The sequence below is a fragment of the Falco peregrinus genome, chromosome 16, assembly GCF_023634155.1.
Source record: "Falco peregrinus isolate bFalPer1 chromosome 16, bFalPer1.pri, whole genome shotgun sequence".
NCBI classification, from domain to species: domain Eukaryota; kingdom Metazoa; phylum Chordata; class Aves; order Falconiformes; family Falconidae; genus Falco; species Falco peregrinus.
The window spans coordinates 4808571-4834164 of record NC_073736.1 but is presented as its reverse complement, the minus strand read 5'-3'; the positions used below and the strand labels follow the sequence as shown (position 1 = coordinate 4834164).

General features: G+C 62.6%; 1 protein-coding gene across 1 annotated transcript; it reads left to right on the top strand.

Annotated features, from left to right (window-relative positions):
- Nucleotides 1-1044: 1044 nt before the first annotated feature.
- On the top strand, nucleotides 1045-25394 carry PIK3C2B (phosphatidylinositol-4-phosphate 3-kinase catalytic subunit type 2 beta). The gene is given in 34 exon segments (XM_055819905.1): nucleotides 1045-1158; nucleotides 9051-10034; nucleotides 11760-11860; nucleotides 11986-12140; nucleotides 12281-12401; nucleotides 14608-14692; nucleotides 14694-14720; nucleotides 14827-14906; nucleotides 14986-15049; nucleotides 15489-15635; nucleotides 15966-15999; nucleotides 16333-16528; nucleotides 17450-17572; nucleotides 18457-18624; nucleotides 18807-18918; nucleotides 18997-19139; nucleotides 19924-20112; nucleotides 20309-20402; nucleotides 20507-20601; nucleotides 20680-20860; nucleotides 21046-21153; nucleotides 21241-21333; nucleotides 21450-21579; nucleotides 21870-22006; nucleotides 22135-22304; nucleotides 22448-22604; nucleotides 22698-22807; nucleotides 22932-23133; nucleotides 23257-23381; nucleotides 23458-23575; nucleotides 23816-23897; nucleotides 23999-24105; nucleotides 24191-24319; nucleotides 24416-25394. Coding segments are annotated over 33 exon segments (4884 nt in total). The 5' UTR covers nucleotides 1045-1158; nucleotides 9051-9122; the 3' UTR covers nucleotides 24605-25394.
- Nucleotides 25395-25594: the final 200 nt, after the last annotated feature.

Here is a 25594-nt window from a genome sequence, read left to right as displayed (position 1 = left end):
CCTGGGGCATGTTTGGTTAGTGGGATTTCTCCAGCTGACCCACATCCCCGCTTGTGGCTTGTCCCCGCCCCAGGGATGACAGTTTCCATTAGGGCCAGGCAGATATGATGCTACCTGGGGCCATTTTTCCACCAGGACCTGGTGGGAGATGGGGCCTGGGGGTGCCCAGCTGTGCCAGGAGACCCCCACATCCCACCTTACCCCTGCACAGCAGGGTGAATCCCGCAACAACCTCCATCCATCCTCCCATCTCCTGAGGGTGTTCAGGAACGCCCAGAGCCTGGGATAATACTCTGTTACCGCTAAACCCAAATCACAGGCTGTGACCTGCAGCCCTCCCAGAGCGGCTTGTGGCTCTCCAGCATGGCGTTGGGGTTTCGGAGTGGATATTACCCCCGTCTGCCAGAGCCTGGCAGGGCCAGCTGCCTGCAAAAACAAATTACAGCCGCTGCTGCCGTGGCTCCAGCACATCTGTTGCCCGCAATGTGCTTGTGCAGCCGCTGCTGCCCCTGCTCTTCCCCCCAAGCCCGGGAGCTGGCTGCTGCGGGTGGGAGCGTGTCCCCACCAACGTGGGGGGCTCCGAGGACCAGCATCAGCACCCTGGCTCCAGTGGGGTGCTGTGGTGTGCTTCAACCCCCTCCTGAAGCTCCCTGGAGGGGTACAGAGAGGCACCCACACCCCTGGGGTACCAGCCCAGTGGGAAGCAGGGGGAGGTGGGCGCTGGCGGGACCCCAGGGATGAAGCTGCAGCGTTTTGGGGGGGGGTGGAGGGGGCCAGCGCTGCGCCCAGGGCAAAGCTACAATACCGGCTCATCGCCCAGCCATGACGCGGGACATTGCGGAGGGGGGGCGAGCTGGGAGCATCCCGCGGCTACGTCGGGATAAGCCGGGAGGCACCGGGGCCAGCCCCGCCTCGCCCCCGGCCCCCGGCGCCGTGCAATGCGGCGGGCCGCCGGGAGATGGCCCCGCGCCGCGCTGCGCCCCTCCATTGTCCGCCGCCGCCGCGCTCCCTCCTCCTCCTCCCACTTCTCCCCTCCTCCCCCTCCCCCTCCTCCTCCTCCTCCTCCTCCTCCTCCTCCCGCCGCCGCCGCCGCGGCGCGGCCCCGCCGCCGCCCGGCCCCAGCCCGCCCCGGCCGCCGCCGCAGCCCGCTCGGAGCAGGTAGGGCTGCCCCGGGGAGGGGGGGAGGGGAGCGGCGGGGGGGGGCGGCAGGCCGGCTCCTCCAATGAGCGGCTCGTTCCGGCTTCCCCCCCCCTTAAAAAAAAAAAAATCAATACTTATATGTATATCTATATATGTGTATATATAAATAATTTCACCCTCTGGGAGGGGATGGGGGAGCTCCATGGGGTCGCGCACGGCGCTGCTGCGAGTCGTTCCCCCTGCGCTGCCCGAAAGCTCCAGCCCAGCCTTGTGTTTTTCCAGGATGGAAAACGCCAGCAGCCCCGGGGCGGTGGGGGGTTCCTGGGGGGCTGCACCCCCAAGGCAGGCTGCGGGGTCTGCGCTCTGGAACTGCACCGTCGGGCTTGGGGAGGGGGGTGCGGAAAGTTCGTGGGTTTTATAGCAGAACAATGAGACAGTCCACGGCACATCGCAAAGTTGCCCGTCAGCAAAGTAGAGAGGCAGGACTGGGGGTTCTGTCCTCTCCCGTCATGTCAGGGTCCCCCCTCCGGGACAGGGATGGGGGCAGGGACAAGCCAGCGCTCCTGGGCAGCCGGGAAGGATCAAGCTGGTCCCACCAAAGCCGTGGGGTGGGCTCTGGGTAGGGTGAGTGGGGGCAGAAGGCACTTCTGAGGATGCTGGGCGAGCTGCGATGCTCCCTCTGCTCCTGCGGTACAGGGCTCTGGGTCCCCAACTTGCCAAAATGCTCAGGAGTGTATTTAACAGTAAACTCCAGAGATATGTGAGCTATTACCCCTAAGCAAAAGAGATATATTGCTTTAACCATAGCTATTCACGTGTGTAAGGCCATGCACAAATGTAATTGTTCACAGGATCTGGGCCGGGGTGAACTAGCACCAGTGCGATCAAGAAAAATAAATTTTTTAAGCGGGAGGGATGGGGTAGCAGGGAGCTGTGGGGCAAGGGAAACCTGCCTGGCAAATGGGGCACCCAGCTCTCCTGGGCTAACCGCCCCGGCGAGGTGCTTGCCCCACCTCGCCGTGAGAGCACCACGTGAAGCGAGCTTGGGGAGAGGATCCACACGGCGGCCAGGAGCCGAAGCAGCTGCCTCTCCAGCCCAGAAGCCATGCAGGCAGGCACCAGCCCTCCTTGCACGCTGCAGTGTAAGTAGGTGCTCAGGGGGTGTGTGCAAGCATTGCCTGGAAGCACACTGCGGGTGTGTGCACAGCAGTGCTGGGGCTGCCGTGGTCCTGAGTGGTCCTGAGCTATGGGGAGGGACCACTGGGGTTGTAGCAGCAGCAGCAGCATCCGCAGCCCCATCCCAAGTGAGGGGTTTCCCTGCATGGCGGGTGCTCTGGAGGAGCTGCATGTGTCTGGCCTGTGTCTGTGGTGTGTCCTTGGGCTGTGCTCTCTCCCGTGGGGTGTAAATCCTGCAGGCAGAGCAGGGCTGAGAAGCCTGAGGAGTCGGTTCCCACTGCAGACTGGGCTGGCTCTGGCATGCAGCATGGGGCCGGTCAGGCTCCCTGCACCCCAACAGGGTGCTGTGGGCAGTGGGGTGCACCCCAGCTGCCGCCCATCCTCCGTGCACCCTGCCAGTTCGGCTGCGGGAGCATCTGGGTCAGGGAGAGCTCTGTGGCAGCAGGGAAGAGCCCCGCGGAGTGTGTGACATGGATACAGCTGCTATCACAGCAGCAGGATCAGTCCCCTGGGGCTCACCCAGACTGCCGGGCTGCAGGGCAGAGGGCAGCCCAGCCCATGCGGGCAGCATGCTGCTGCAGCGAGGAGCGCCGAGGCCGGGGAGGTGCCATGCTTTACATTACTGCTGCCCTGGGCATGTATAGGGCTCTAGCCCCTATTGCCTAGCTGAGCCCCCGTGCACACCGTGCATGCAGGAGCGCTGCCGGCAGGCTGCTGTACAGCTGGGTGCACGTACACCCAGCCACACCACGATGGGTGCTGGCTGCGGAGGAAGCCAACATTTGCATAGGAACCGGGCGCCAGAGCTGGCTTGCCGGGGAGAGCCTGACCACGCGTATCCCCCAGGGAGGCTGAGCACTGAGAAAACCTGGCCCTGGGCACAGGTGCTGGGTGCTGGAGCAGCAAGGGTTGAGTAATTTGGAAACTCTGACCGTGGGTGTGCCCTGGGGCCAGGGAGCAGGAGGAAGCACCAGGGTGTCTTGGTCCCATCCTCGGAGCCGCTGTGGGGCATGTGGGGACACCAGGAGGGTGCGGCGGTGGGTGGCTTTGCAGAAGGGTCCCACCCTCGCTTTTCCCCATGCCCCCCTTGCTTCGCAGGTGCTGGGTGAGGTTCAGCATCTCCTGTGGAGCCAAGCACGTGGCTGTCATACCTCGCTGCAATGGGGAGCTCTGACATCCCCCCCCAACCCCCAGGCTGCCTTCTGCCCCACGCCTGGCTGGGACACCCCCTTGTCCCCTCCATTGTCCCCATCACGGACCCGACTCCTGCTGTGTGGGGCTCTGGGGGGTGCCTCTGCAGAGCTCCCTCCTTCAGCTGCCCTGAGCTGGGGGCTTTCCCGTCCCAAACCCGACCCGTCATCCCAGGGCAGGATTTCCTCCCAAGGGTGGAAATACGTAGGAAAATGTTGGAGGAACCTTTGGCATCAGCCAGCTTCACATCCTGCCTCCTCTGGAGAGCTTGGACCGGACTGGACTTTGCTCTGCTATTAATAGGAGTCATATCGTCTTGAAGAGGAAGAAACTCCTCCTGCTGTAAGACAACAGGTTGGAATTGAGCGGCGCTGGCTGTTTCCAAGGCATTTGCTCAGTTTGGTGTGTGCGGGACGGCAGCTGCCTGGTTTTATTTTGCTGTACGTAAACTGGCCGGATCCTGCAGGTCCCTGCGCTGCAGTGGCAAGTGCTGTGGCTCTGCCCTGGCCATGGGAGGCTTTAGGGACTGTGGAAGGAGCCATGACCTTTGTGCCTAGTCCACGGTGAGGGTGGCTTCTGGGCAGTGACATGGGGCCGGAGCTTGGCACAGGGGCTGCAGCTGCAGGGCTGGATCCTGGGGTACAGGGATGAGCACCAGACCCTCCCTACCGCCCCGCCGAGAAATGCTGGTGACAGCTCCAGACCCCCTCCAGAAGCTCCTGGGAGTGCAGCACCTCAGCTTTTTTTGGCTTTTTGTCTGCAAACTGGGCAATACAATGTCTGCTGCGATCAGTTTTGGGGGGAATCGTGTGGGGTTTAGTGTGAGCTCTTCTGGAGTGTTGGTTTTGCTGGGTTTTGGGGTGGCAGGTGGTGTTTTGGCAGGGCTGAGTGTGGCTCCAGGAATGAAATGCTCTGAATTTTGGTGTCATTTTTCAATGATCTTTGAGACCAGGTTCCTTTTTGGGACCTCCAATTCCAAACTGGGATGAAAATCCTGTGTTTTACCTGTGCCGAAACACCACCTGGAGACCCACCCAGAGTTTTCCTCGGCCATGATGTTGCCCGGGAGGTCCCAAAAGGCCCCGTTTTGGAGAAGAGGAGAATTGAAACCAGAGAGTGTCTTCTGGAGCAGGGGGAGCTGGGTCCTGCCTGCTCTGGGGGTGCTGGAGCTGGTGGGGTGCCCTGGGAACCTGTCCCTGCCGTGCCATGAGCTGCGTGGGATGAGGAGCTGGCTCTGCCTCACAGATCTAGGAGCATCCCCGCTGCCAGAGGATGGTTGCAGAGTCCAGTGCATCCAGGGAGCTTTGTCACCCTGCCACGTGCTGTGACATGCAGCAGGAGCGATGGGATGTAGCTGGGGATGCAGCCAGCAGCAGGCTCCATGTCCCCCAGGCAGGGAAGCCCCCGTGCCATCCTCCTGGCCGGGCAGAGGCTGCTCCGGCGGCTGGGAACGCAGCAGCTCACCCTGTTCAGCGGGAGCGGCAGGATGGATGGATGGACCCGCAGCCCCAGAGGTGAAGGCTGGTGCTTTATCCTTCTCACGGCCGCTCCTCCCTCCACCGGATTATAAATGGGTGTGAATTGTCTCCTCTGATAGGCATAACATCCATCCCCGGCTCCCACACCCCGGGGAGGTGCCCCTCCGGGGCTCGCTTTGCTTCCTCGCCCTCAGATGTTTGATGTCTTCCCAGATGCTCCGGACTTTTCTATCTGCTCCCAACGCAGCTGCCTGAGCGGGGGAAGGGAGAGAGGGAGGGATGGGGAGAGCCAGGGGTATACAGCAAGCTTGCCCCAGGCTCCCATCGCCAGCCGTGGGGAGGCAGGGCTGGCTGTGGGGTTTGCTCCGCCGTGGGATCCCGTAGGACTATTTTCTGCTCGGCTTTCCTCATCCCTCCCCACGCCGAGCAGGTGCCGCCCAGCTGCCGGGAGCAGGGGTGGCTGCAGGTGGTGCTGAGCCCCCCAGGTCCTGCCCCAACCAGATGCTCAGCTCTTTGCACAAGGGGGTCATCCCTCCCTGCCCCACCGATGCTAGATGTGGGGACAGGCAGAGCCCTACAGGGTGCCCGTGCGCCCTCTGCCCCAAAGCCCTGCAGAAAGGCTGTCACCAAGGGCCACCACAAAGCAGGACCGGCTGGTGTGGAGGGGTTTTGAGGAGTGAGGGGGCTGACCGAGCCCCTGAGCCCTTGGCGGGGAGGACTTGCCGGCTGCTGTTGGGCTGGGCTGCTCCTGGGTGGATCCCACTGCTCTGGTATTTGAAAAATAAACTCTGTGGGATGTGCCAGCATCGGGGTGTGAAAGCCTCACCCCAAGCTTCCCTTTCCTTCCCAACCTGGGAGGGTGCCCCAGGGCGTGCGGAGCCCGGGGGTGGGCAGGGTGCAGGCAGCAACCAGGGTGAAGCAAATATATCCTGGAAGGGCAGGTGAGCTCGGAGCCTGCAGGGACAAGGGCTTTGGTTTCTCCAGCCACAGCTGCAGCAGGTGCCAACTCTGGGAGCTGGACAAGGGGCTGCCACCAGCAGATGCTCTGGAATAGCATTTAAAAATGCAAGAGGTTCCCGAGAGAGGATTTGGAGCTGGTTTTGCAGCCCTTTGGTCTCAGCACTGATGTTCTCAAGGGCTGTTCTGGAAAGGAGGTTGGTTTTGTGCACCTGGATAGAGAAACGTCCCTCGGCTCTGCTGGTGTGGCCATGCAGAGCACGGGAGGCTGTGGTGCTGTGCGTGGCTCCTGCAAGCCTGCAGTCTCCCTTACGGGCCCATGCTGGTACAAATTGTAAAGAAAATTTTGTTGAACCATAATTTGAGGCTTAGGGCAAAGGGTTTCCAGTGGACAAGTGGTTTTCCCTCCTGTGTGCCTCCTGTCGAGCGGGTAACTCAGCATGGCAAAGCTTTTCTCTGAAAGGTGGCATCCCAAGCTGGATGGGTCTCCTGAGGCTGACGTGACCGTGACAAATGCCAGGAAATTTAAAGTCAGAAAATTATCCCTACGTTATTAGTAGTAGTATTTTAAAGAGGAAAAAAAACCTGCTTCTCTCTGTTTCTCTGGAATTCAGCTCCCGCCTCGGGAGCTCCCGGGCTTGAGACCTAACTCACGGCTTGCAGTCCTGAGTAATTTTTGTAACAGGCTGCTGCGGGGAAAGAGGCATTCGGTGGCGATGCCAGTGGCTGCTCACCAAACCCCCAGCAGCAGGAGCCTGCAGTGGGAGGTGCTGACTGAGCATCGGGCCTGCCTCGGCTGAGGACTTGGATGGCAACCGGGAGAGTCTGGGGCTTTTCCACATGGGTTTGCACCACCTCGGTCCAGCTGCTGCACCGGCTCGGGAGGGTGGGGGCTGAGCCGCCTGCTCAGGGATGCTCGAGGTGTCCCCAGCCGAGGTGACGTCCCCCGGGTTGCACACAGCTCCCTCCGATGTGGCTTTTCTCCAGATGGTGCTGGCGCCATAGGGTTGCTGTGCCTGGTGTGGGCTGAGCCTCCCTCCCCATCCCTGTGTCCCATGCTCCGACCGGACCAGGTTTGCTGTGGCTGCCCTGATGCGGGTCCAGCTGCATCCCGCCAGCACACATGGGAGCCTCAGCACGACCAGACGGGAGCGTTTCTCTGCTCAAAACGTCAGCAAGATGCAGATGCTTCTCTTGGAAATGAGAATGGGTTTGTGGCTTTGTCAGCCACAAAAATCGGTTTGATTTTATTGCTTTTGGGTTAAAAGCAGATTTTCTTTGTTCAGCTTCCCAGAAGCCCAGGACTGCCAGCTTTTGGGATTTCTATTTTTCCAGGAAAAGCCCACAGCTACCGGCAGGGACCAAAATGCCAAGGAAGGGAACATTTCCAGCCTGTTGTCCCCCTTGAAGCCGTTTTTCCAGTTAGAAACCACCAAAAAAAGCTGGTTGAGTGAGGTGCCGGGCCAGCCTGGTGTTGGGGGGCCAAGAGGGACCCATGCTGGTGGGGGGTTCAAACTTGCCTCACTTGCAGGAGATGTTTGCAGCAGGCAAAGCCTGGGCCAGGCTAATTAGCAGCCATCTGGTCCTGCACGGCCCCGGGGTCAAGAGGGCCTGTTTGTGGGTGGGGAGGGGGTGATGTGTTTGGGGGGGCTGCCCTGGGAGATAATCAGCAGCGGGGCTGGGTGAGGATGGTGGGGACCAGCCTGGTGAGGAGGAGGATGCTGCACCAGGTGCTGTGTGCTGGAGGAGGGTGGTCACTAGCCTGGGCTGGAGGTGGTTGCCCCATGCCCTGGGGTGGGATGTGGAGGGTACATGTCGTGCCAGGTGGGCTCTGCAAGCACAGGCTCCCGCTGCCACGGGCACTGAAGGAAGGTCCTTGGGTTCAGCGACGCTCGCAGCCCCCAGCCGTGCTTTCCAACAAAAAGCGCTTGCAATCACTGGGATGGCTGCACCCTTTTGCGCTAAAGCAGAGCATCAGCCAGAGCCCTGCATGGTGCGGAGCGAGTGGTGTGGGGCAGAGCAGAGCCCTGGGTGCCAGTGTGGGTCCCGTGTGCTGAGGCTCGTGAGCCATCCCTGGCCGGAGCCCAAAAACACTCAGCCGCCTCTCAGCTCTAGAGGTTTCAAGTACTGGCCATCTCCAGGGGTTTCGGGCTCGCTCCACTCTTCTGTTTAACATCGACTTTGTTATTTATTTTGCTAGGAAGGGAAGAGGAGGTGAAACATCCTTCCCCGGGGAGCGCGGTGCTGGCTGGGCAGAGCGGAGCCCCCGCTGCGGTCACCGCCCTCTGCGGGTTTTGGTCGGGGGCCAGGGAGCGCAGCTGGATGCTGGAGAGGAGCTGGGTTTGGAGGCTGCGCAGCGCCGGGCGCCGTGGAGGGGCTCAGGGGGACCCGTGGGTCCGTTCTGGGGGGCAGTGGCTGCTGGTGGCTTCTTCGAGCTGAGCCTGATGCTGTGGTGCCCATCGCTCTGCCCCGCTGCTTGGTGCTGGGAGTAGTGGTGGGATCTGGTGAGCAGCGGGTGGTCCCCCAGGCCATGCACAGGTTTGGGAATGGGATGCTGTGGTCCTCAGATGGGGAAAGAGCAGCATGCTGCCGCGCAGCACCCAGCCTTGTCCCTTCCTTACCCTTCTCTCTCATCTTTTCCTTTCTGCTTCAAAAAGCCCTAGTTTTGCTAGAGGGGAGTGTCTTTTTCTCAAAGTTGTGATGGTCCCGAGGCCAGCGAGGGGGCTCAGAGCCGTGTCTTGGGCATGCCACCAGGGCATCAGCACCACTGCAAACCCCACAGCCCGGTTACAGGTTGAGTCAGCCCCAGCTGCAGGCAGTGACCCCACCGCCCTCCCCTCTCTGCAGCTTATTTTATCCTTGGGGAAATAACATCGGGCTCCAGCAATAGCCCCAGCAGCTGCTGCGGGGCCAGCAGCCCTGCCTGCGCTGCCTGACTGGTGGCCACAGGCTCCTGGGTGAGCAGCAAAATCTTTATTTAGCCCCTAAACGTTTCCTTTTTTCCATCGCAGAGAGGAAGGGCTGTACCACCAGTGCTGCCAGCCTGACCCTCATTAGCCAGCCTTCCTTAATCGTAGCCATTAACCCTTGCCTTTCCCCTTCGCCCAGGTGGCCGGCGGTGCAGCATGCCTTTCTCCTGACCCCTGAGCCCAGGAGGAAGAGGTCCTGGTCCCCGGAGAGATGTCCGCCACGCGCGGCAATGGGGAGCACTGGAAGTCCCTGGAGTCAGTGGGCATCAGTCGGAAGGAGCTGGCACTGGCGGAGGCGTTGCAGATGGAGTACGACGCGCTCTCCCGCCTGCGGCAGGACAAGGAGGAGAGCCGGGCCAAGCAGCGGGGGGACCAGCCCCTCATCTCCTGGGATGACCCCGCCGAGAGGAACGGCTGCGCCAGCATCAAAGCGGCACGTGGCCTCTCCGGCTCCGACCCCACGCTCAGCTACAACGTCCCAGTGGCACCCGAGGGTCCCCTTGCACCCGGTGTCCCCCCCGGCCCCAACCCCCTCCGGCTGGACCCCCAGCCCTGGCTGAAGGGACCCCTGGCTGGTGACTACCTGTACATCTTCGAGGGGTCGGGGGGAGACTTCCTTGGGGAGCCCCTCAACGGCACCTCACCCCATGACGGCGGGGGTGGCTCCCCAAAGAAGCTCTCACCGCCCCCGCTGCCCCCCCGGCACCCTCTCTGGAGCTCCCCTGAGGGGAGCCAGCACTCGGGGAAGGGGTCCCCCCCATCCTCCAAAGGACCCCAGCCCAGGGACATCAACATGTTCTCGGCGGCCCACGAGCGGGCTCACGGCAAGCTGCTTGGCCGCCGCATCTCCGAGGAGGACCCCTACGGCATTGCCGACTACAGCGGCATCAACGACGCCATCACCTGCCTCAACCTGAAGTCCACCTACGAGTCAGAGGTGCTGCGGGAAGCTTCCCGTGGCTGGAAGGAGGGCAGGAGCATCTTTGAAAAGGAATCAAGTGGCAAACCGGTGGCACGGAGCAAGACCATGCCCCCCCAGGTCCCCCCGCGGACATACGTCTCCCGCTTTGGCAACCGGAAGAATCTGGCACCGAACAAGAACCGCAGGATCTCCGTCGATCCGGTAAGAGCCTTGGAAGTGGGGCTGGGATGGAGCCAAGGTGCTGGGGAAAGCTGGAAACCCGGCATCCACGTTGCAAATGGGGCCATGGGCATCTGCGGCTTTGCTGCGTTTCCTTCGCTCCGGGTATTTGTCCCATCACTGGGGCTCCTCAGAGACTTGCTTGCATCACGGTCAGAGGCATCCGCACGCTGAGACGCTGTCCCTGGGGGTTAATAAGACCTTTCCAGATTGCATAGCTCCCCGAGGGGTGCGGGATTGTGCAACCGTGGCCAAAACCCTCCGGGGTGGGTGAAGCAGGGCCAGGAAGCCAAGCAGAAGGGCAGGTCCCACCCGGTCATCACCCGGCTGCCACCGAGCAGGCGGGATGCTCCGTGTGCTGCCATCCGAGCACTGCCTCCCCGCCTCACCCTCACGCCCAGACTCTGCTGGACCCCAGATACTGGCCAGACCCCGCAGGCAGAGCCCGGTGCCCACTGGAGGGTGCGAGCAGTGCCCAGCACCACAGCACACGGGCATCCAGGAGCTGCTGTGCAAGGGATGCAAGCGCCGCTGTCTCCGGAGCCTGCGCTGCAGGTGACTTGCAGCAGGCGCGTGTTCCGCTGGCTTGCAAAATGTCACAAGATCCTCTGGAAAGAGCCAGGAGATTCTTCCCGAGAGCTAGGCAATCGCTTTTCTGTTCAGCTTGCAACGTCCTTTCCCATCCCAGCTCCCTTCTTCCCTCCGTTGGGCAGTGAGTGGGCTATCTCCCCTCCACGCACCGAGGCGCTGGGGGCTGCTGGTGCTGCTGCCATCTCTCCCCCGGGGCTGCCAGGTCCCTTGTCCCCACCAGGGTGCCCGTCACAGGGGCAGAGCCCTGGCTGTGGCGCAGCTCATCCCGCCTCCCACAAGAGGAGGAGATAAATAAGGGAGAAGCTGCCTTCCTCACGGGATGCCCCCTCCCCGGGGAGCAAGGGATGCAGCTGGGGACCGCTGGCAGGGGCTACGTAAGTCACTCTCAGCTTCCTTAGTGCCAGAAACTAATTATAAAAGAGCATTAAAATTGTCTTTAGCGGCTGCTGTGTTCTCTGCCTTTCTCTGCCTCCCTTTAGCTGTTGCCTGGGTTAATTGCTCTGACAGTGGAGCCATTGTTCGCTGCAAAAGAGCGATGGAGGCAAGGGACCCCCACGTGTGGGGGGAGCCTGGCACGGCCGTGCCGCCTGCCCTGGCACCACGGTGGGAGAGCAGCATGCAGGGCCGGGCATGGGCAGGACTCTGCTGTGGCCCCTGGGTGGCCTGGGGACAGTCCCTGCCTGTCCCACAGCATCCTTGGGTCCGTCTCTGCCCATTCCCTGTCTCACTGGAGAATCCACCCACTGGAGAATCCACCCAATGGGGCTTTTGGGAACAGGCTGGAAGTGGCCAGTTCTGTGGGCAGGGGGCTCTGGGGGCAGCAAGATCTCGGGTCTCCCTTCTCCCGGCTATGGGGAAGGTGCTGGTGCAGATGTAGATGATGCATCCTGCGGCTGGTGCCCACCTGGCCCAAACCCCTCCTGTGCTGGACCATGTGCCCCCCCGTGCTGCTGCAGAGCTGCTTTTCCCCCAGCCGCAGCAACACCAGGGCGAGCAAAGGCTCTCGGTGCCTGGTGCTCTATAGGGGGGATCTGGCAAACCTGTCCTGGGTGGGCGATGGGCTGGAGCCCCCCAGAACACCGCAGCCGGCTGATGGGCTCATGCTGTACCCTGTAGGTTGCCCCCCGGCCGCACTCCTTTGCCAATGGCTACGAGCTTTTCGAAGTCTCCGAGGAGCGGGATGAGGAGGTGGCTGCTTTCTGCCATATGCTGGACGTGTGAGTACCTGGCCGGGGCAGGAGCATCCCACTGCAAAATGCCCCAAAACAAGGCATTTTTTGCGGGGTGGGTGGGCCAAAACCCAAAGCAGAGCAGCATCTCTGACCTGTCCCTACCTCTGCAGGCTGCGTTCCGGCTACAGCACCACGGACTATTCCCTCACTGGCTTGGTGTGGAGCGCCGTCAACCTCAGCCCCGAGCAGCTGGGTCATGGCATCAGCCTGAAGGTGACGGTGGTGTGTGACAGCCTGCGGGAGCCCCTCACCTTCACCTGCGACTGTAAGTGTCCCACACTGTGCAGCCGCTTGCCCGTCCCCCCTTGCAGCAGTTGTTGGGGGGACCCCAGCAACCCCGAGGTGAAGGCTCAGGGGGGGTCCCACCATCCCCAGAGCTCATGGTGCTGTTCCTTCTTCCCGCAGGCTCCTCCACTGTGGACTTGCTCATTTACCAGGCACTGTGCTACACGCACGATGAGCTGCATGCTGTCGACGTCGAGGACTTTGTGCTCAAGATCTGTGGCTTGGAGGAGTTCCTGCAGAAGTGAGTGTCAAGGGGGGGACACGCAACACACCCCAGGCTTGCCAGGGTTCACGCTTTTGGCTGTGCTCGCCCCGTGCATGGCCTCAGCCGGGTGTGATGGATGGCCAGGGCTGATCTCCATGTGCACAGCGGGAGCCTCCCCGCTCCGTTTCCTGCCTCTCAAGCCGCGGCGATGTTCTTGCCAAAAGCAGCATGTTGGGAGCATCTTCCCTGGTGGCAGAGTATCCGTCATGCTGACCTCTGTGTGCCTGGAGAAAGGCCTGAAAACCAGGGAGATGCCAAAAAAAGCTCTTTGGAGGAGTCTTAATAACAGCCATGTCACTGAGCAGAGCAGCAGAGCTCGGCTTCTCCCAGCCTGCTGTTTAAATCCCAGGAGAAGGTGGAAAAGGGATGTGTTGAGGGACTGCGGATGTTGGGGGCACAGGAGCATCAGGGCTGTGGTGGGTTCCCTCGCTGCAGAGCCATAGATGGGTGATGGGGACTGAGACCTGCACAGATCCCTCCTGCTCTCCCTGCCTTGCCGCCTTCCCTGGAGGAAGGCTGTATTTCCGTAGGGGTTTGGGGGTCTGATGGCTGGGGAGAGCCCTCTGCAGAGGGAGATGCAGCAGCCATGCACGCACAGGCACACGCCGTCCTTCCCAGTGGCGTGGCGCAGCAAGCCAGCTCCCGCTGCTGGAAAGCTGCCCTGGGCCTGGCCCTGCCATGGGAAATCGGTGGGAAATTTGCCATAGCCTCCGGGAGCTGCTGGTTTAGGCCCTAAAGGGGCAGCTGGGAATTGCTCAGCCTGGGAGAGCCTGTGCAGCACCCGAGCGGAGGGCGAGTGGAGCCCAGCCTCCGCTCCTGGCTGCCCAGCGTGGCTGCCCAAAGAGGTTATTCCCATTGGTGCTGAGCCCTTGTGCTGCCAAGCAGCCCAGTGCATGTATGTGCATGTGTGTGCATGTGTACACGTGTGCACATGTGTGTTTGCACACAACAGGGGTGCGAGCTGGTTAACTAGCTGTGGGTACCGCAGCATTTCCATGCGGCAAACCTCTGCTGTGGGTGGCTGGGGGCTGCCAGGGAGCACCCAGCTGTAGGATGGATCCAGCCAGCTTGGAGGGCATTTCCCAAAGGGATGAACCTCCAGCTTTTTTGGTAGGGAATGGTGTCCTGGGCACAGAGCGGGACAGTCCCTGACAAGCATTTCCCGGAGCTGGTGTGGGCCGGTGGTGCTGTATCTCCCAGGGCCCTCAAAGGACCTTTGAGAAAGCCCTGGGACATAAAGCCCTTTTGTTGCTGATCTTTTCTTTCCACATCTTCCTGTGGCAGAGGAGATGCCGGAAGTGCCAAAACCCTCCCTGCAGAGCTGGTTGGGTCCTTGAGCTCGGCAAACCAGCCTGAGCTGCTGTCACTTGCTGACCCTTTGCTTTTGCAAGGCGCAGAGGGAGGCAGGACCAGGCAGGGGTGCAGGATGCTGGCCCCGAGGGCACGTTGCTGCCTGTGCAACTGGCTGTGGGCAAGGCTTCCCGTGGTGCTTTCCCCATGTGCCTCCTCCCTGGCCAGGAGCTGGCACTGGCAATGTCCTTGTCCCCTGCAGCCCTGTGAGCCCTCGGGGGTGCCTCTCCCATCCCCCCCCCCCCCAGGATCCTGCCATTGCAGCTCCATCCTGCCTGCAGCCTCCCGCACCCCCTGGGCACTGTGCCCGTGGCTCTGCCGTGCTGGCAAGGGCTGAATTGGCTCATTCTCCCCCGTAGCCGGCAAAGAAAGCGGATGGCAAGCTGAGCGGGTCCTGTTCTGGGGGGGGGTCCCATGCCGGTGGGGGTGCTGGGACCAGGCAGTCCCTCCCTGCTCCAGGGCTTGCCCCGGTCCTGCTGCCAGCTGGAGCATCCTCTGGCTCCTCTGGTCCAGCTCTGCTTCCCACGCACTGCTGGGCAGGTCCTGGCACAACGGGCTCCTCCACACCCGCTCCTGGCTCCGTCGGCGCTGGCTGGGCCGGGCACGGCTTTTTGGAGGGCACAGGGGAGGGAGGGAAAACAATAACCTATTCTTCAGTGCAAGCACCCGGGTGCCACAAAGGTCCATTTGCAGGCGAGGCAGCCATGGCAGAGCCCCAGCCGACACCGCCTGGCCGCAGGGCGTTGGCATGGGGCATCCTGGGTTGAATTTTGGGGTGTCACACGTGATCGAGAGGGGCTGCGGGCTCAGCGTGTGGTCTCTGTCCCTGCAGCAAGCACGCGCTGGGCAGCCACGAGTACATCCAGCACTGCAGGAAATTCGACATCGATATCCGCCTGCAGCTGATGAAGAGGAAGGGGGGTGCGCAGCGACCTGGCCCGGACGGTGGGTGCCTGGGTGTGGGGACAGCACGGGGGTGTCCGTGTCATCTCCCTGTGGTGGGATCACCCGCGTGTGGCCAAGCTGTGGCACAACATCTCTCCATCTCCAGGCAAACGATGACCAGAGCCCCTCTACGCTCAACCACTACATCCATCTGCAGGAAAGACCCATCAAGCAGACCATCAGCAGGTAGGGGGGACGTGGCAGGACTGCTCCCCGCGCCAGGTGCCCTCCTGGCCAGGGCTGAGCTCTGCTGTCTGTCCCTTAGGCAGGCCCTGAGTCTTCTCTTCGACACCTTCCACAACGAGGTGGATGCTTTCCTAGCAGCCGAGGTGAGCACCAGGGATGGAAGGGGGTATTTGCCTCATTTTAGGAAAAATTTCTTCACTGAAAGGGTTGTCAAGCATTGGAACAGGCTGCCCAGGGACGTGGTGGAATCACCATCCCTATGAGTAGATGTCACAACTTGTAGATGTCGTGCTTAGGGATGTGGTTTAGTGGTGAGCTTGGCAGTCCTGGGTTAACAATTGGACTTGATGATATCAAAGGTCTTTTCCAACCTAAATGATTCTATGATTTGCTGCAGGGTCTTTCCCCCTTTCGTTATGGGGCTCTAAGGGTGCATCAGAGGAGGGAGAAGGCCATGAAAATAGGGGAAACTGAGGCACAGGCTGGTGCACCTCCCAGTGCATGGCGTGCGGGCTGCAGGGAGCAGCCCCTGCCTCCTCGGTTGGCTGGGGGGTCCTGCATCAGCCCCCCTCTTCCTTCCAGGGAGACTTCCCACTGAAGGCAGAACGGGTGATCCAGTCAGTCATGGCCATCTGCAACGCCCTGGCTGCCGTCGAGTCCCAGGAGATCACGGCAGCCCTCAACCAGATGCCACCCTGTCCTTCCCGCATGCAGCCCAAAATCCAGAAGGTGAGCGATGGGCGCTGGGGGGCTGGTCCCTGCGGGGTGCTGGGGCTGGGCGGCTCGACCGGGAGATGCAGAGGGGAAGCGGGTTTTCCTATCTGACTTCTTTCCCTCCTTCCTCCCACCGTACCACGTGGAAAATTCCTCAATAGCGGGAAGCAGGCAGCTGCCTGGCCGTGCTGCCTGCTCCGGCAGCCAAGCATCCCGGGCTGGTTACGTAAAGCGGCTGGCTTGGCGAGCTGCTGCCCGCCGACACCGCGGGGCTGATTCTGATGTTGCTCTGGTGGTTTCTTTTTTTTACTGTTTTTTTGTTGTTTTTTTTTTTTTCCTCAACAGGATCCAAATGTTCTGGCCAAGAGGGAAAATCGAGGTATTTCTGTTCTCCTCCTCCCCTTCTGGGCTCCAGTTCTTGGTGCTTTTAATCTTCAAACCCTTCCCCCTTAATTATTAAGGCCAAAAATGTGTTTGAAACTATTCTGGTTAAGAAAAGAGGGTTTCTGGAGGCTGTTGTTCCTCCCCACGAGCTCAGCAAAATGGGAAGCCTGAAACTCTCCCTCTGACCCTCTTTGTCCCAGGGGGGACCTGCCCACGGTCTGGCCCCAGGGTCCCTCCAGCATCACGACCCCAGCCCAGAGGGATGCCATGGCGGGGGCAGCGGGGCCAGCAGCCGCCCCGTCTCACCTCTCTCCCACCTCCCCTTCAGAGAGGATCGTGGAGAGCCTGACAGCCGCCATCCTCAACCTGGTTGAGCTCTACTGCAGCACCTTCAACGCCGACTTCCAGACAGCCGTGCACGGGAGCCGGGAGCACGGCGTGGCGCAGGAGGCTCGCCTGCTCTCCTGCCCGCTCTCCTTCACCGTCTATGCCACCCACCGCATCCCCATCACCTGGGCTGCCAGGTAAGGGCAGCCGCCTGGACCTGGCTCTGCGTGCCTGTCCTGGGGCTCACACTTGCCTTAAACACCCCGTTAGCAGGGGTGTCCCTCCCTGGGCAGCTGAGGAGTGTCCCGTTGTCCCAAATATTCAGCAGGTGTGGAGGGAATAAAAGCAAACCCACCTCAAGGGCAGGGATATGGGGCTGCTGGCGCTCATGGGGTGGTGAGGGATGCTCGCAGCCAGCTGATGCTGGAGCTTCTGGGTGGGACGGGCTCTGCTACGCGCTCCCATCCCAACCCCACGGATCCCCAGGGCTGCAGCATCACTCACGGGCTCGCCGCCACCCGGGGGATGTGACAGATGGCCCCGGTGCAGCAGGGCTGGGCTGCCCTCGCCCCACATCAGCAGCGTGCTCCTTTGTTAGGTGCCTTGGTGCCCGTACCCGCTTTCAGCCCCACGCGGGGGGATGGTGGGGGTCCGGGCGGGCAGCAGGAGCCCACCGCGGGGAGGGCGTGTGAGGCAGTGGCGCCAGCAGCAGCCGCCCCGCCGGGGACCCCTCGCCTTTGTCCTGTCCTTAATGTATTCCCCTTGGTGACTGGCTCCGAACAAAGCGGGTAGCCTGGGAAATGCCGGCATCCCCTGACCTCCAGCGCCCTGCAGCCCTCCCCGGATTCTCGCTCGGCACCTGCCACATGGCAGGGCCCCCCCCGGCAGCCCCCTGTGTGATGGTATGCACGGTGGCATATGGGGATGGGGGTTCCCGGGCCCCCTTCCCAAGCCCAGCCTGGGGAAAACGCGGAGGGAGGGTCAGCACCTCCATCCTCCCCACTCCGCTGGTGCAGGATTTGCCCCACGGTGGGGTGAACCCCTGGGTGCCGGCTCCCCTGCCCCAGGCAAAGCGCCCCCCTGCCCCCAACTCGCAGCTCCCTCTGTTCCCCTTGCAGCTACGAAGATTTCTACCTCTCCTGCTCCCTCAGCCATGGCGGCAAGGAGCTGTGCAGCCCCCAGCTCACCAGGAAGGCCCACGTCTACAAATACCTCTTCCACCTCATCATATGGGACCAGCAGTAAGGCAGCACCCTGGCCGTGGGGTAGGGGGGGGTCCCAGTGCCGTACCCAGCCACAGTGCCTTCCTCCTCCTCCTCCTCCTCCTTCCCTGCTCCAGCAGCTCCTCTCGGCGCCTCTCCCCAGTTTTGGGGTGTCGGAAGCTCTTGTGTCATCCCTGGGAATAGCACCGGCACCGGCGCCAGCTCTGCCCTCCCTGGAGCTGCGTGTTTACACCCGGGAAAGGGGATCTGCTCCAGAAATAGCCCTGGGAGCAGGCAGGGAGGCTGTGCTGAGCCCTCACCACGCCTGGCATTCACAGCAGCCCAGGGAGGTGGGGAGGGACAGGATAATTTTAGAAGGTGCCGGTGCCCCCCAAGGACAGGCACCGAGCAGCCAGCGGGACAGCGGGGAGCAGAGTGGTGCCGGTCCCCTCCGTGGGGCAATCCCCTTCCCGTGCCCACCCACGGGCGGGATGTAGCTGCCACCCTGGGCTCCCTGGGAGTATCGGAGAGGAGCCTCAGTCCCAGGGTCCCACGCAGCCTCCCCTGGCCGTGGGACGAGGTCAGCGTGTGGTGGGGGCCCTCCATGGTGGCCCTCCTGCCCCGCGGTCACCTTCCTGGGACAGAGAGCAGCGGGGCTCCCCGGTGCCGGGAGACGACCGAGGTATGCGAGCTGGTTCTCCCCAAACTCTGCTGTCCCCTCCGGGGTGTCTGCCCGTGCCATGGGACCTCCAGCCCATGCCGGGGGGGCGCATGGCACCCCCAGTGCCAGCAGCAAAGGCGTCTGTTGGGCTGGGCTCTCCTGGGGCACGCTTGGTATCCCAAGGCAGAGGGCTGGCTGGTGCCACGGGGTGCTGCCAGCGCCCGTCCCCCGCACGGCTGAGCCACCGGCTGCTCTCTTGCAGGATCTGCTTCCCTGTCCAGGTGAACCGTCTGCCACGGGAGACGCTGCTCAGTGTCACGCTCTTTGCCGTGCCCATCCCACCCCCAGGGAGCTCCTCCGACGCCAACAAGCAGCGGCGGGTTCCTGAGGCCCTGGGCTGGGTGACCACCCCTCTCTTCAACTTCAGGCAGTACGTGGGGCATCCCATGGCGACAGGCACGGCGAGGGGCTGTGCTGGCACCCCCGGGGTAGGGCAGGAGGGTCCCCACAACCTCAGCTCAGCGTGGGGACAGCATCACTGCAGTGGTGCCACCCTCCTGCCCCAGCAGAGTGGCACCCGGTGTCAGGCTGTCACCCCTCCTTCTCCTCCAGGGTCCTGACCTGCGGGCGAAAGCTCCTGGGCTTGTGGCCGGCGACCCAGGACAACTCCAGAGCCAGGTCAAGTGCCCCTAACTTCAACCAGCCCGACAGTGTCATCCTGCAGGTACGTTCTGGCCGTGGGGGGGTCCAGGGGGACACACTCGCACCGAGCCCCCCTGCTCACCCTCTGCCTCTGCCCCAGATCGACTTCCCCACCTCCACCTTCGAGGTGAAGTTCACCAGCCCACCGGCAGCCGAGTTCAGCCCCAGGTACGAGTTCGGCAGCCTGGGGGAGGAGGACCAGCGCAAGCTGCGGGAGGCGATGCAAAAGAAATCGCTCTACTGGTAAGCGACCTGGGGCAGGAATGGCATCACTCTGCCAGGGGGGGTCTGCTGGTAGACCCCCAGCACTGCCCCCGGCATGCACAGCGGGTATCTGAGGGTCTAACCCTGCCTTGGAGGCTGGGCACGAGGCTGGAGCCTGGCATTTGACAGAGCTGCCTGCTGCAGCTGCCTGTCGCCAGTCCTGCGCTCTGCCCTCCCCAGCGACCCCTCTCTGGGGAGGGTCTCTCCAGCCATGTCCCCCTCAGCGGGGAAAACTGCCCAGCCCCTCATCCAGCCTGGCACCCGTGGTCCTCCAGCGCTGGCTATAAACGGGAGGATCAAGTGTCGGCAGCTGTGCCGGGATCTGCTGCGCAGGGCGGTGCTGACGCTCCTTGCAAAAAATGCCCGGGGTGCACAGCCAGCCTGGCTGGCTTGGGGGTCCCCAGACAGGGGGCCATCCCTGCAGCAGCTCAGTCACCCCTATGCATGGGTGCTGGGGTCCTGGCTGTCCCCTGGGGGACAGGGTACAGTGTGGGGATGGCAGGGAGCCCCCAGCATCCTGCAGCACCACGCAGGCCTGTCTGCTGGCAGGGATGCAGGCAGGATCCTGCTCTCCATCCATTCTTTTCGATGGGCAGGTCTGTGGTGGGGCAGCAGGGGGGACTCGAGGGGTTTATCAGTGTCCTACGCACCGTGCGTGGTAGGGGCGGAGGGATGCGCGGTCCCCAGCCTGCCAGCCCCATCCCATCCATGCCATCCCCTCCCTTGCCCCTGAGCCGTGCTCCCTGTCCCCCTGGTGCCGTAGGCTGATGGATGCCGACCGCAAGCAGCTGTGGGAGAAACGCTACTACTGCCATGCAGCACCCGGCTCCCTGCCCATGCTGCTGGCCAGTGCGCCCAGCTGGGAGTGGGCCTGCCTGCCGGACATCTACGCCCTGCTCAGCCAGTGGACCTGCATGAGTCACCAGGATGCCCTGGGGCTCCTGCACGCCACGTAAGCCACCGGTGGGCTGCGGGTGCCAGCGGGCAGCGGGTGCCGCAGGGCTGCGGGTGCCGCAGGGCTGCAGGTGCCGCAGGAATGTGTGCTCTGGCACTGCTGCCCTCCCCGCACAGGCAGGGAGAAGGCAGCAGTGGCAATGGCAGGGGGGATGCTGAGGATGCTGGCCCCCTGATGCCTGTCCCGGCTGCAGGTTCCCGGACCAGGAGGTGAGGAGGACAGCCGTGCAGTGGATCGACTCCATCTCCGACACCGAGCTGCTGGACTACCTGCCCCAGCTGGTTCAGGTGTGTGGTGGGACTGGGATGTGGCATGGGGTGCGTACCAGGACCGGGACGTGGCAGGGGGTGCATCCCCATCCTACTGTGCCCCAAACCTGTCCCCTCTCCAGGCCCTGAAGTATGAGTGCTACCTGGACAGCCCACTGGTGCGCTTCCTCTTGAAGCGAGCGATCTGCGACCTGAAGATCACCCACTACTTCTTCTGGTGGGTTTGAGGGGGGGCTGGGAGCGGCAGGGGGGACCCTGGGGCTCGCCTGACCCCGTGTGTCCCTGCTCCAAGCAGGCTGCTGAAGGATGGCCTCAAGGACTCCCAGTTCAGCATCCGCTACCAGTACCTGCTGGCAGCTTTGCTCTGCTGCTGTGGGAAGGGGCTGCGGGAGGAGTTTGACCGGCAGTGCCTGCTCGTCAACACGCTGGCCAGGCTGGCCCAGCAAGTGCGGGATGCTGCCCCATCCGCACGCCAGGTGGGTGCTGGAGTGGTGGGAGGGGGTGCAAGGGGGTGCCAGGCTGTGTCTGAGCCCCCCATCCCATCCCATCCCATCCCATCCCATCCCATCCCATCCCATCCCATCCCATCCCATCCCATCCCATCCCATCCCATCCCATCCCATCCCATCCCATCCCATCCCATCCCCTCCCCACCCCACAGGGCATCCTCCGTGAGGGGCTGGAGGATGTGAAGCAGTTCTTCAAAGCAAACGGGTCATGCCGGCTGCCACTAAGCCCCAGCCTGCTGGTGAAGGGGATCGTGCCCCGGGTGAGTGCCGGAGCTGGGGGTGTCGGGGGGACTCCTCTGCCCGCAGCCAGCTCACCCTGATGGACTGCCCCTTCCTCCCCATGGCAGGACTGCTCCTATTTCAACTCCAACGCCGTCCCCTTGAAGCTCTCCTTCCAGAATGTTGATCCTCTTGGGGAAAACATCCGAGTCATCTTCAAGGTGAGCTCGTCCTCCCAGCAGTGTCTAAACCCCAGCACGGCTGCCCCGACCCCTGTGGGGCTGGCTCAGCTTTGCCCCCGCTGCCCCCCGGCTCTGATGGCTCTTCCTTCTCGCAGTGTGGTGACGACCTGCGGCAGGACATGCTGACGCTGCAGATGATCCGGATCATGAACAAGATCTGGGTGCAGGAGGGGCTGGACATGCGCATGGTCATCTTCCGCTGCTTCTCCACCGGCCGCGGACGAGGTAACCCAGTATCGGGCCGTCCCCCGGTGGCATCGAGCCCCAGGTCACGATGCTCTCAGGCTGGTGACGGCATGGGAGGTCCTGAGGCTCAGCTAGAGAAGAGCTGCTGTGGGTAGCTGTGATCCACCTTCGGGTCTGGTCCCACCAGCCCGTCTGTCGGAACATGGCTTTGCAGGCTGTCACTCAACGGTGATGGCTGGGGAGCGGCTGGGTTGGTGGCAAGGGGGGCTGGGGTCTCGGTGCCCCCCAGGTGGGATGGATGGGTCTCACCCTGCTGTCTCGGCTGCCAGGCATGGTGGAGATGATCCCCAACGCCGAGACCCTACGCAAAATCCAGGTGGAACATGGTGTGACGGGCTCCTTCAAAGACCGGCCGCTGGCAGACTGGCTGCAGAAACACAACCCCGAGGAGGATGAGTATGAGAAGGTGAGGAGGAGCCTGGCAGGGTCCCTGCTCCTCATGCACCCCCGAAGGATGAGACCCTTCGCTTCGCAATGTGTCCAGCCTTTCTCCACACCCAGTTGCTCCTTCCCTCCCTCCCTCCCTCCTCCCAGGCCGTGGAAAACTTCATCTACTCGTGTGCCGGCTGCTGTGTGGCCACCTACGTGCTGGGGATCTGCGACCGGCACAATGACAACATCATGCTCAAGACCACCGGCCACATGTTCCACATTGACTTTGGCAGGTTCCTGGGCCACGCACAGATGTTTGGCAACATCAAGAGGTGAGAAATACCCTCGGCATCTCCTTCCCCCTTGCTCGGGCTCATCCCTGTGGGGTGATTTTGTGGGTGAAGCCCCTCTTCTCATCCCAGGGGTGGGTGACCCCTGGCTGTGCTCACTTTCTGTCCCTCCCTCCCCGATGCAGGGACCGGGCACCGTTCGTCTTCACTTCGGACATGGCGTACGTCATCAACGGGGGGGACAAGCCCTCCAGCCGCTTCCACGACTTCGTTGACCTGTGCTGCCAGGCCTACAACCTGATCCGCAAGCACACCCACCTCTTCCTCAACCTGCTAGGGCTGGTGAGAGCCAGGGGGCCACACGCCCACCCCCCCAGGCATGGCAGAGGGGTCCTCCTGCCACCACCTGCCCTCACCCCCTGCCTTGCCTCCCAGATGCTGTCCTGTGGCATCCCTGAGCTCTCTGACCTGGAGGACCTCAAGTATGTCTACGATGCCCTGAGGCCACAGGACTCTGATGCTGATGCCACCACCTACTTCACCAGGTAGAGGACACGGGTGTCTGGTGGGGCAGGAGAGGATGGAGGGAGCCCCCGGATGGAGGCACCAGCTCCAGCTCAGCACACTGACGGGCTTCTCTGTGCTGAGCACGTGGTGGCCTCATTGCAGGTTGATCGAGTCCAGCCTGGGCAGTGTGGCCACCAAGCTCAACTTCTTCATCCACAACCTGGCGCAGATGAAGTTCACGGGTTCCGACACGCGGCCAACCCTCTCCTTCGCTCCCCGCACGCACACCATCAAGACGTCCGGCCGGATCCGCGACATCTTCCTCTGCCGCCACGAGAGGGTCTTCAACCCCAGCAAGGGCTACGTGAGTGGGGACAGTTGGGGACAGGCAAAGTGACAGCTCAAGCATTTCTCAAGTTCCCAGCCCCGTCTGTGCTCGGGGCACCCCAGGGTCCCCATCCCCATGCCACAGCCCATCTCTCTGCAGACCTACGTGGTGAAGGTGCAGCGGGAGAGCCCAGGAGAGGTGACCTTCGTGCAGCGCACCTTCGAGGAGTTCCAGGAGCTGCACAACAAGCTGCGCCTCCTCTTCCCCTCCTCACTGCTGCCCAGGTACCCCTGCAGACCCTCACAGACCCCTGGGGCTCCCCACCGCCCCCTGGGCTTTGCTGAGCATCCGTCCCCACAGCTTCCCCAGCAGGTTTGTCATCGGACGGTCACGGGGCGAAGCGGTGGCTGAACGGCGCAAGGAGGAGTTGAACGGCTACATCTGGCACCTTATCCATGCTGCGCCCGAGGTGGCAGAGGTGTGGAGCTGGGGGGGGCGTCCCAGCAGGGTGGGATGGGGGCTGCTGCCTCTTGAGAGATGGGGACGATGCCAGGGTTGCCGGTGAGGTGGGAAGGTGCTTGGTGGCCAATGCACCACGTGAAGCATCAGCGCATGCACCGTGTGCGTAAGCCATTGCCACGTGCACTGTGCACCGGTCCCGAAAGGTGGAGGACGTGGTCACCTCCATCACCGCTAACGTCACCTCCTCGCCCCGCAGTGTGACCTCATCTACACCTTCTTCCACCCCCTGCCACGGGACGAGAAGGCGGCTGGCACAAACCCGACCCCAAAGCCAGCAGGTAGCAGGGCTGGTGGCAGCGCTGGCAGCCATTCGGCACCGTGAGGGGTGATGGCGGGGGGCTCCCGTCCCACCTGCGCCCCCTCCTCTCCTCTCTTCCAGACGCCACATGGGCCCGGCCCCTAGGGAAGGTCGGTGGGGAGGTGAAGCTCTCCATCTCCTACAAGAACAACAAGCTCTTCATCATGGTGATGCACATCAGGGGGCTGGTAGGTGCACGGTGCCCGGTGGCAGCAGGGATGGGGGTCTGCCCCACCGCTGCACTCACAGGGCACCCCCTGCTCTGCCCCACAGCCACCGTTGCAGGATGGCAATGACCCTGACCCCTACGTCAAGACCTACCTGCTGCCTGACCCCCAAAAAACAACCAAGAGGAAAACCAAAGTGGCCCGGAAAACCTGCAACCCCACTTACAATGAGATGGTACGTGGGATGGGGATGGGGGTCAGGGGGTCTTGCGGGGGGGGGGTGGGGGGTGGCGGGCTGTAGCTGAGGGTCTGCCCCGTTCTGCCCCCGCAGCTGGTCTACGACGGGATCCCCAGGGGGGACCTACAGCAGCGGGAGCTGCGTCTGAGCGTGCTGAGCGAGGAAGGCTTCTGGGAGAACATCCTCCTCGGAGAGGTCGGCATCCGCCTGCGGGACCTCGACCTGGCGCAGGAGAATATGGGCTGGTTCGCCCTGGGATCCCGCGGCCATGGCACCCTCTGAGGTCCCCCCGCCAGGGCTGGGAACCCACGGCACCGCTGCTGTGGCTCTGCCCCCTCTGGGATGTGCCCATAGGGACCGGGTACCGATGGGCGCTGCCACAGGCGTCTTCTTTTTTAAGTTTACCTTGTGTCAAGGGAGCAACACGGGGAGGGAGGGGCAGGGAGGACCGGTGGGGCACTTTGGGGAGGGTATTTCTTCCTTTGGGATATTTGTATTTTAATTTTTTTTAATAACGAGTAGCGTGCGGCTGGGCACCGGGACAGAGAGGAGAAGGGAGGTGAGTGGGCTGGGGGCGTGTGGACCCACAGAGCTCCGGGTGCTTCTCCAGCCAGGAGCTGCCTGCCTGGAGCCGGGCAATTCTCATCCCGGGGAATTCGCTCCCAAAGGAGAGCGGTGTGGCGGGGCCGTGCGTGGTGCCGGTGACCCCCTTGATGCCATGGGAAGGGGACAGCCGGCCACCCTTCTTGTCCCCATGGTTGTGGGGACATCTCCTCATCTGCCGTCCAGCGCCAGAGCCGGGGATGCCTGCGCTGGGGTGCGGGCTTGGTGCCTGTGGTGCTTTGTTTACAGCAAGAGCTCCGTAAACGGATGAAATGTTTCTCAGGATCGAGAATAATGAACTTAACCTTTATATTAAAAGTTTTAAATATTGTATCTAGCGGGAGTTGAAGGGGGAGGGGGGAGCAGCCTGGCCCCACCAGCGGCTGGGGCTGCTGGAGCTGGCACCCCCCTGCGTCGGGACCCTCCTGCCTGTAACACGGTGGCGTGAAAATAAAGGAGATGAAACGCACGGGGTGCTGTGTGGGCCCTGCCTGCACATCTGCCCGCACATCTGCCTGCGCCTGTGCCCACACATCTTCTTACATCTCAGCCTGCACATCTGCCCCCACCTCTACCTGCACATCTTCTTGCATCTCTGCCTGCACATCTACCTGCGCCTGTGCCCACACATCTTCTTGCATCTCGGCCTGCACATCTGCCCGCATCTTT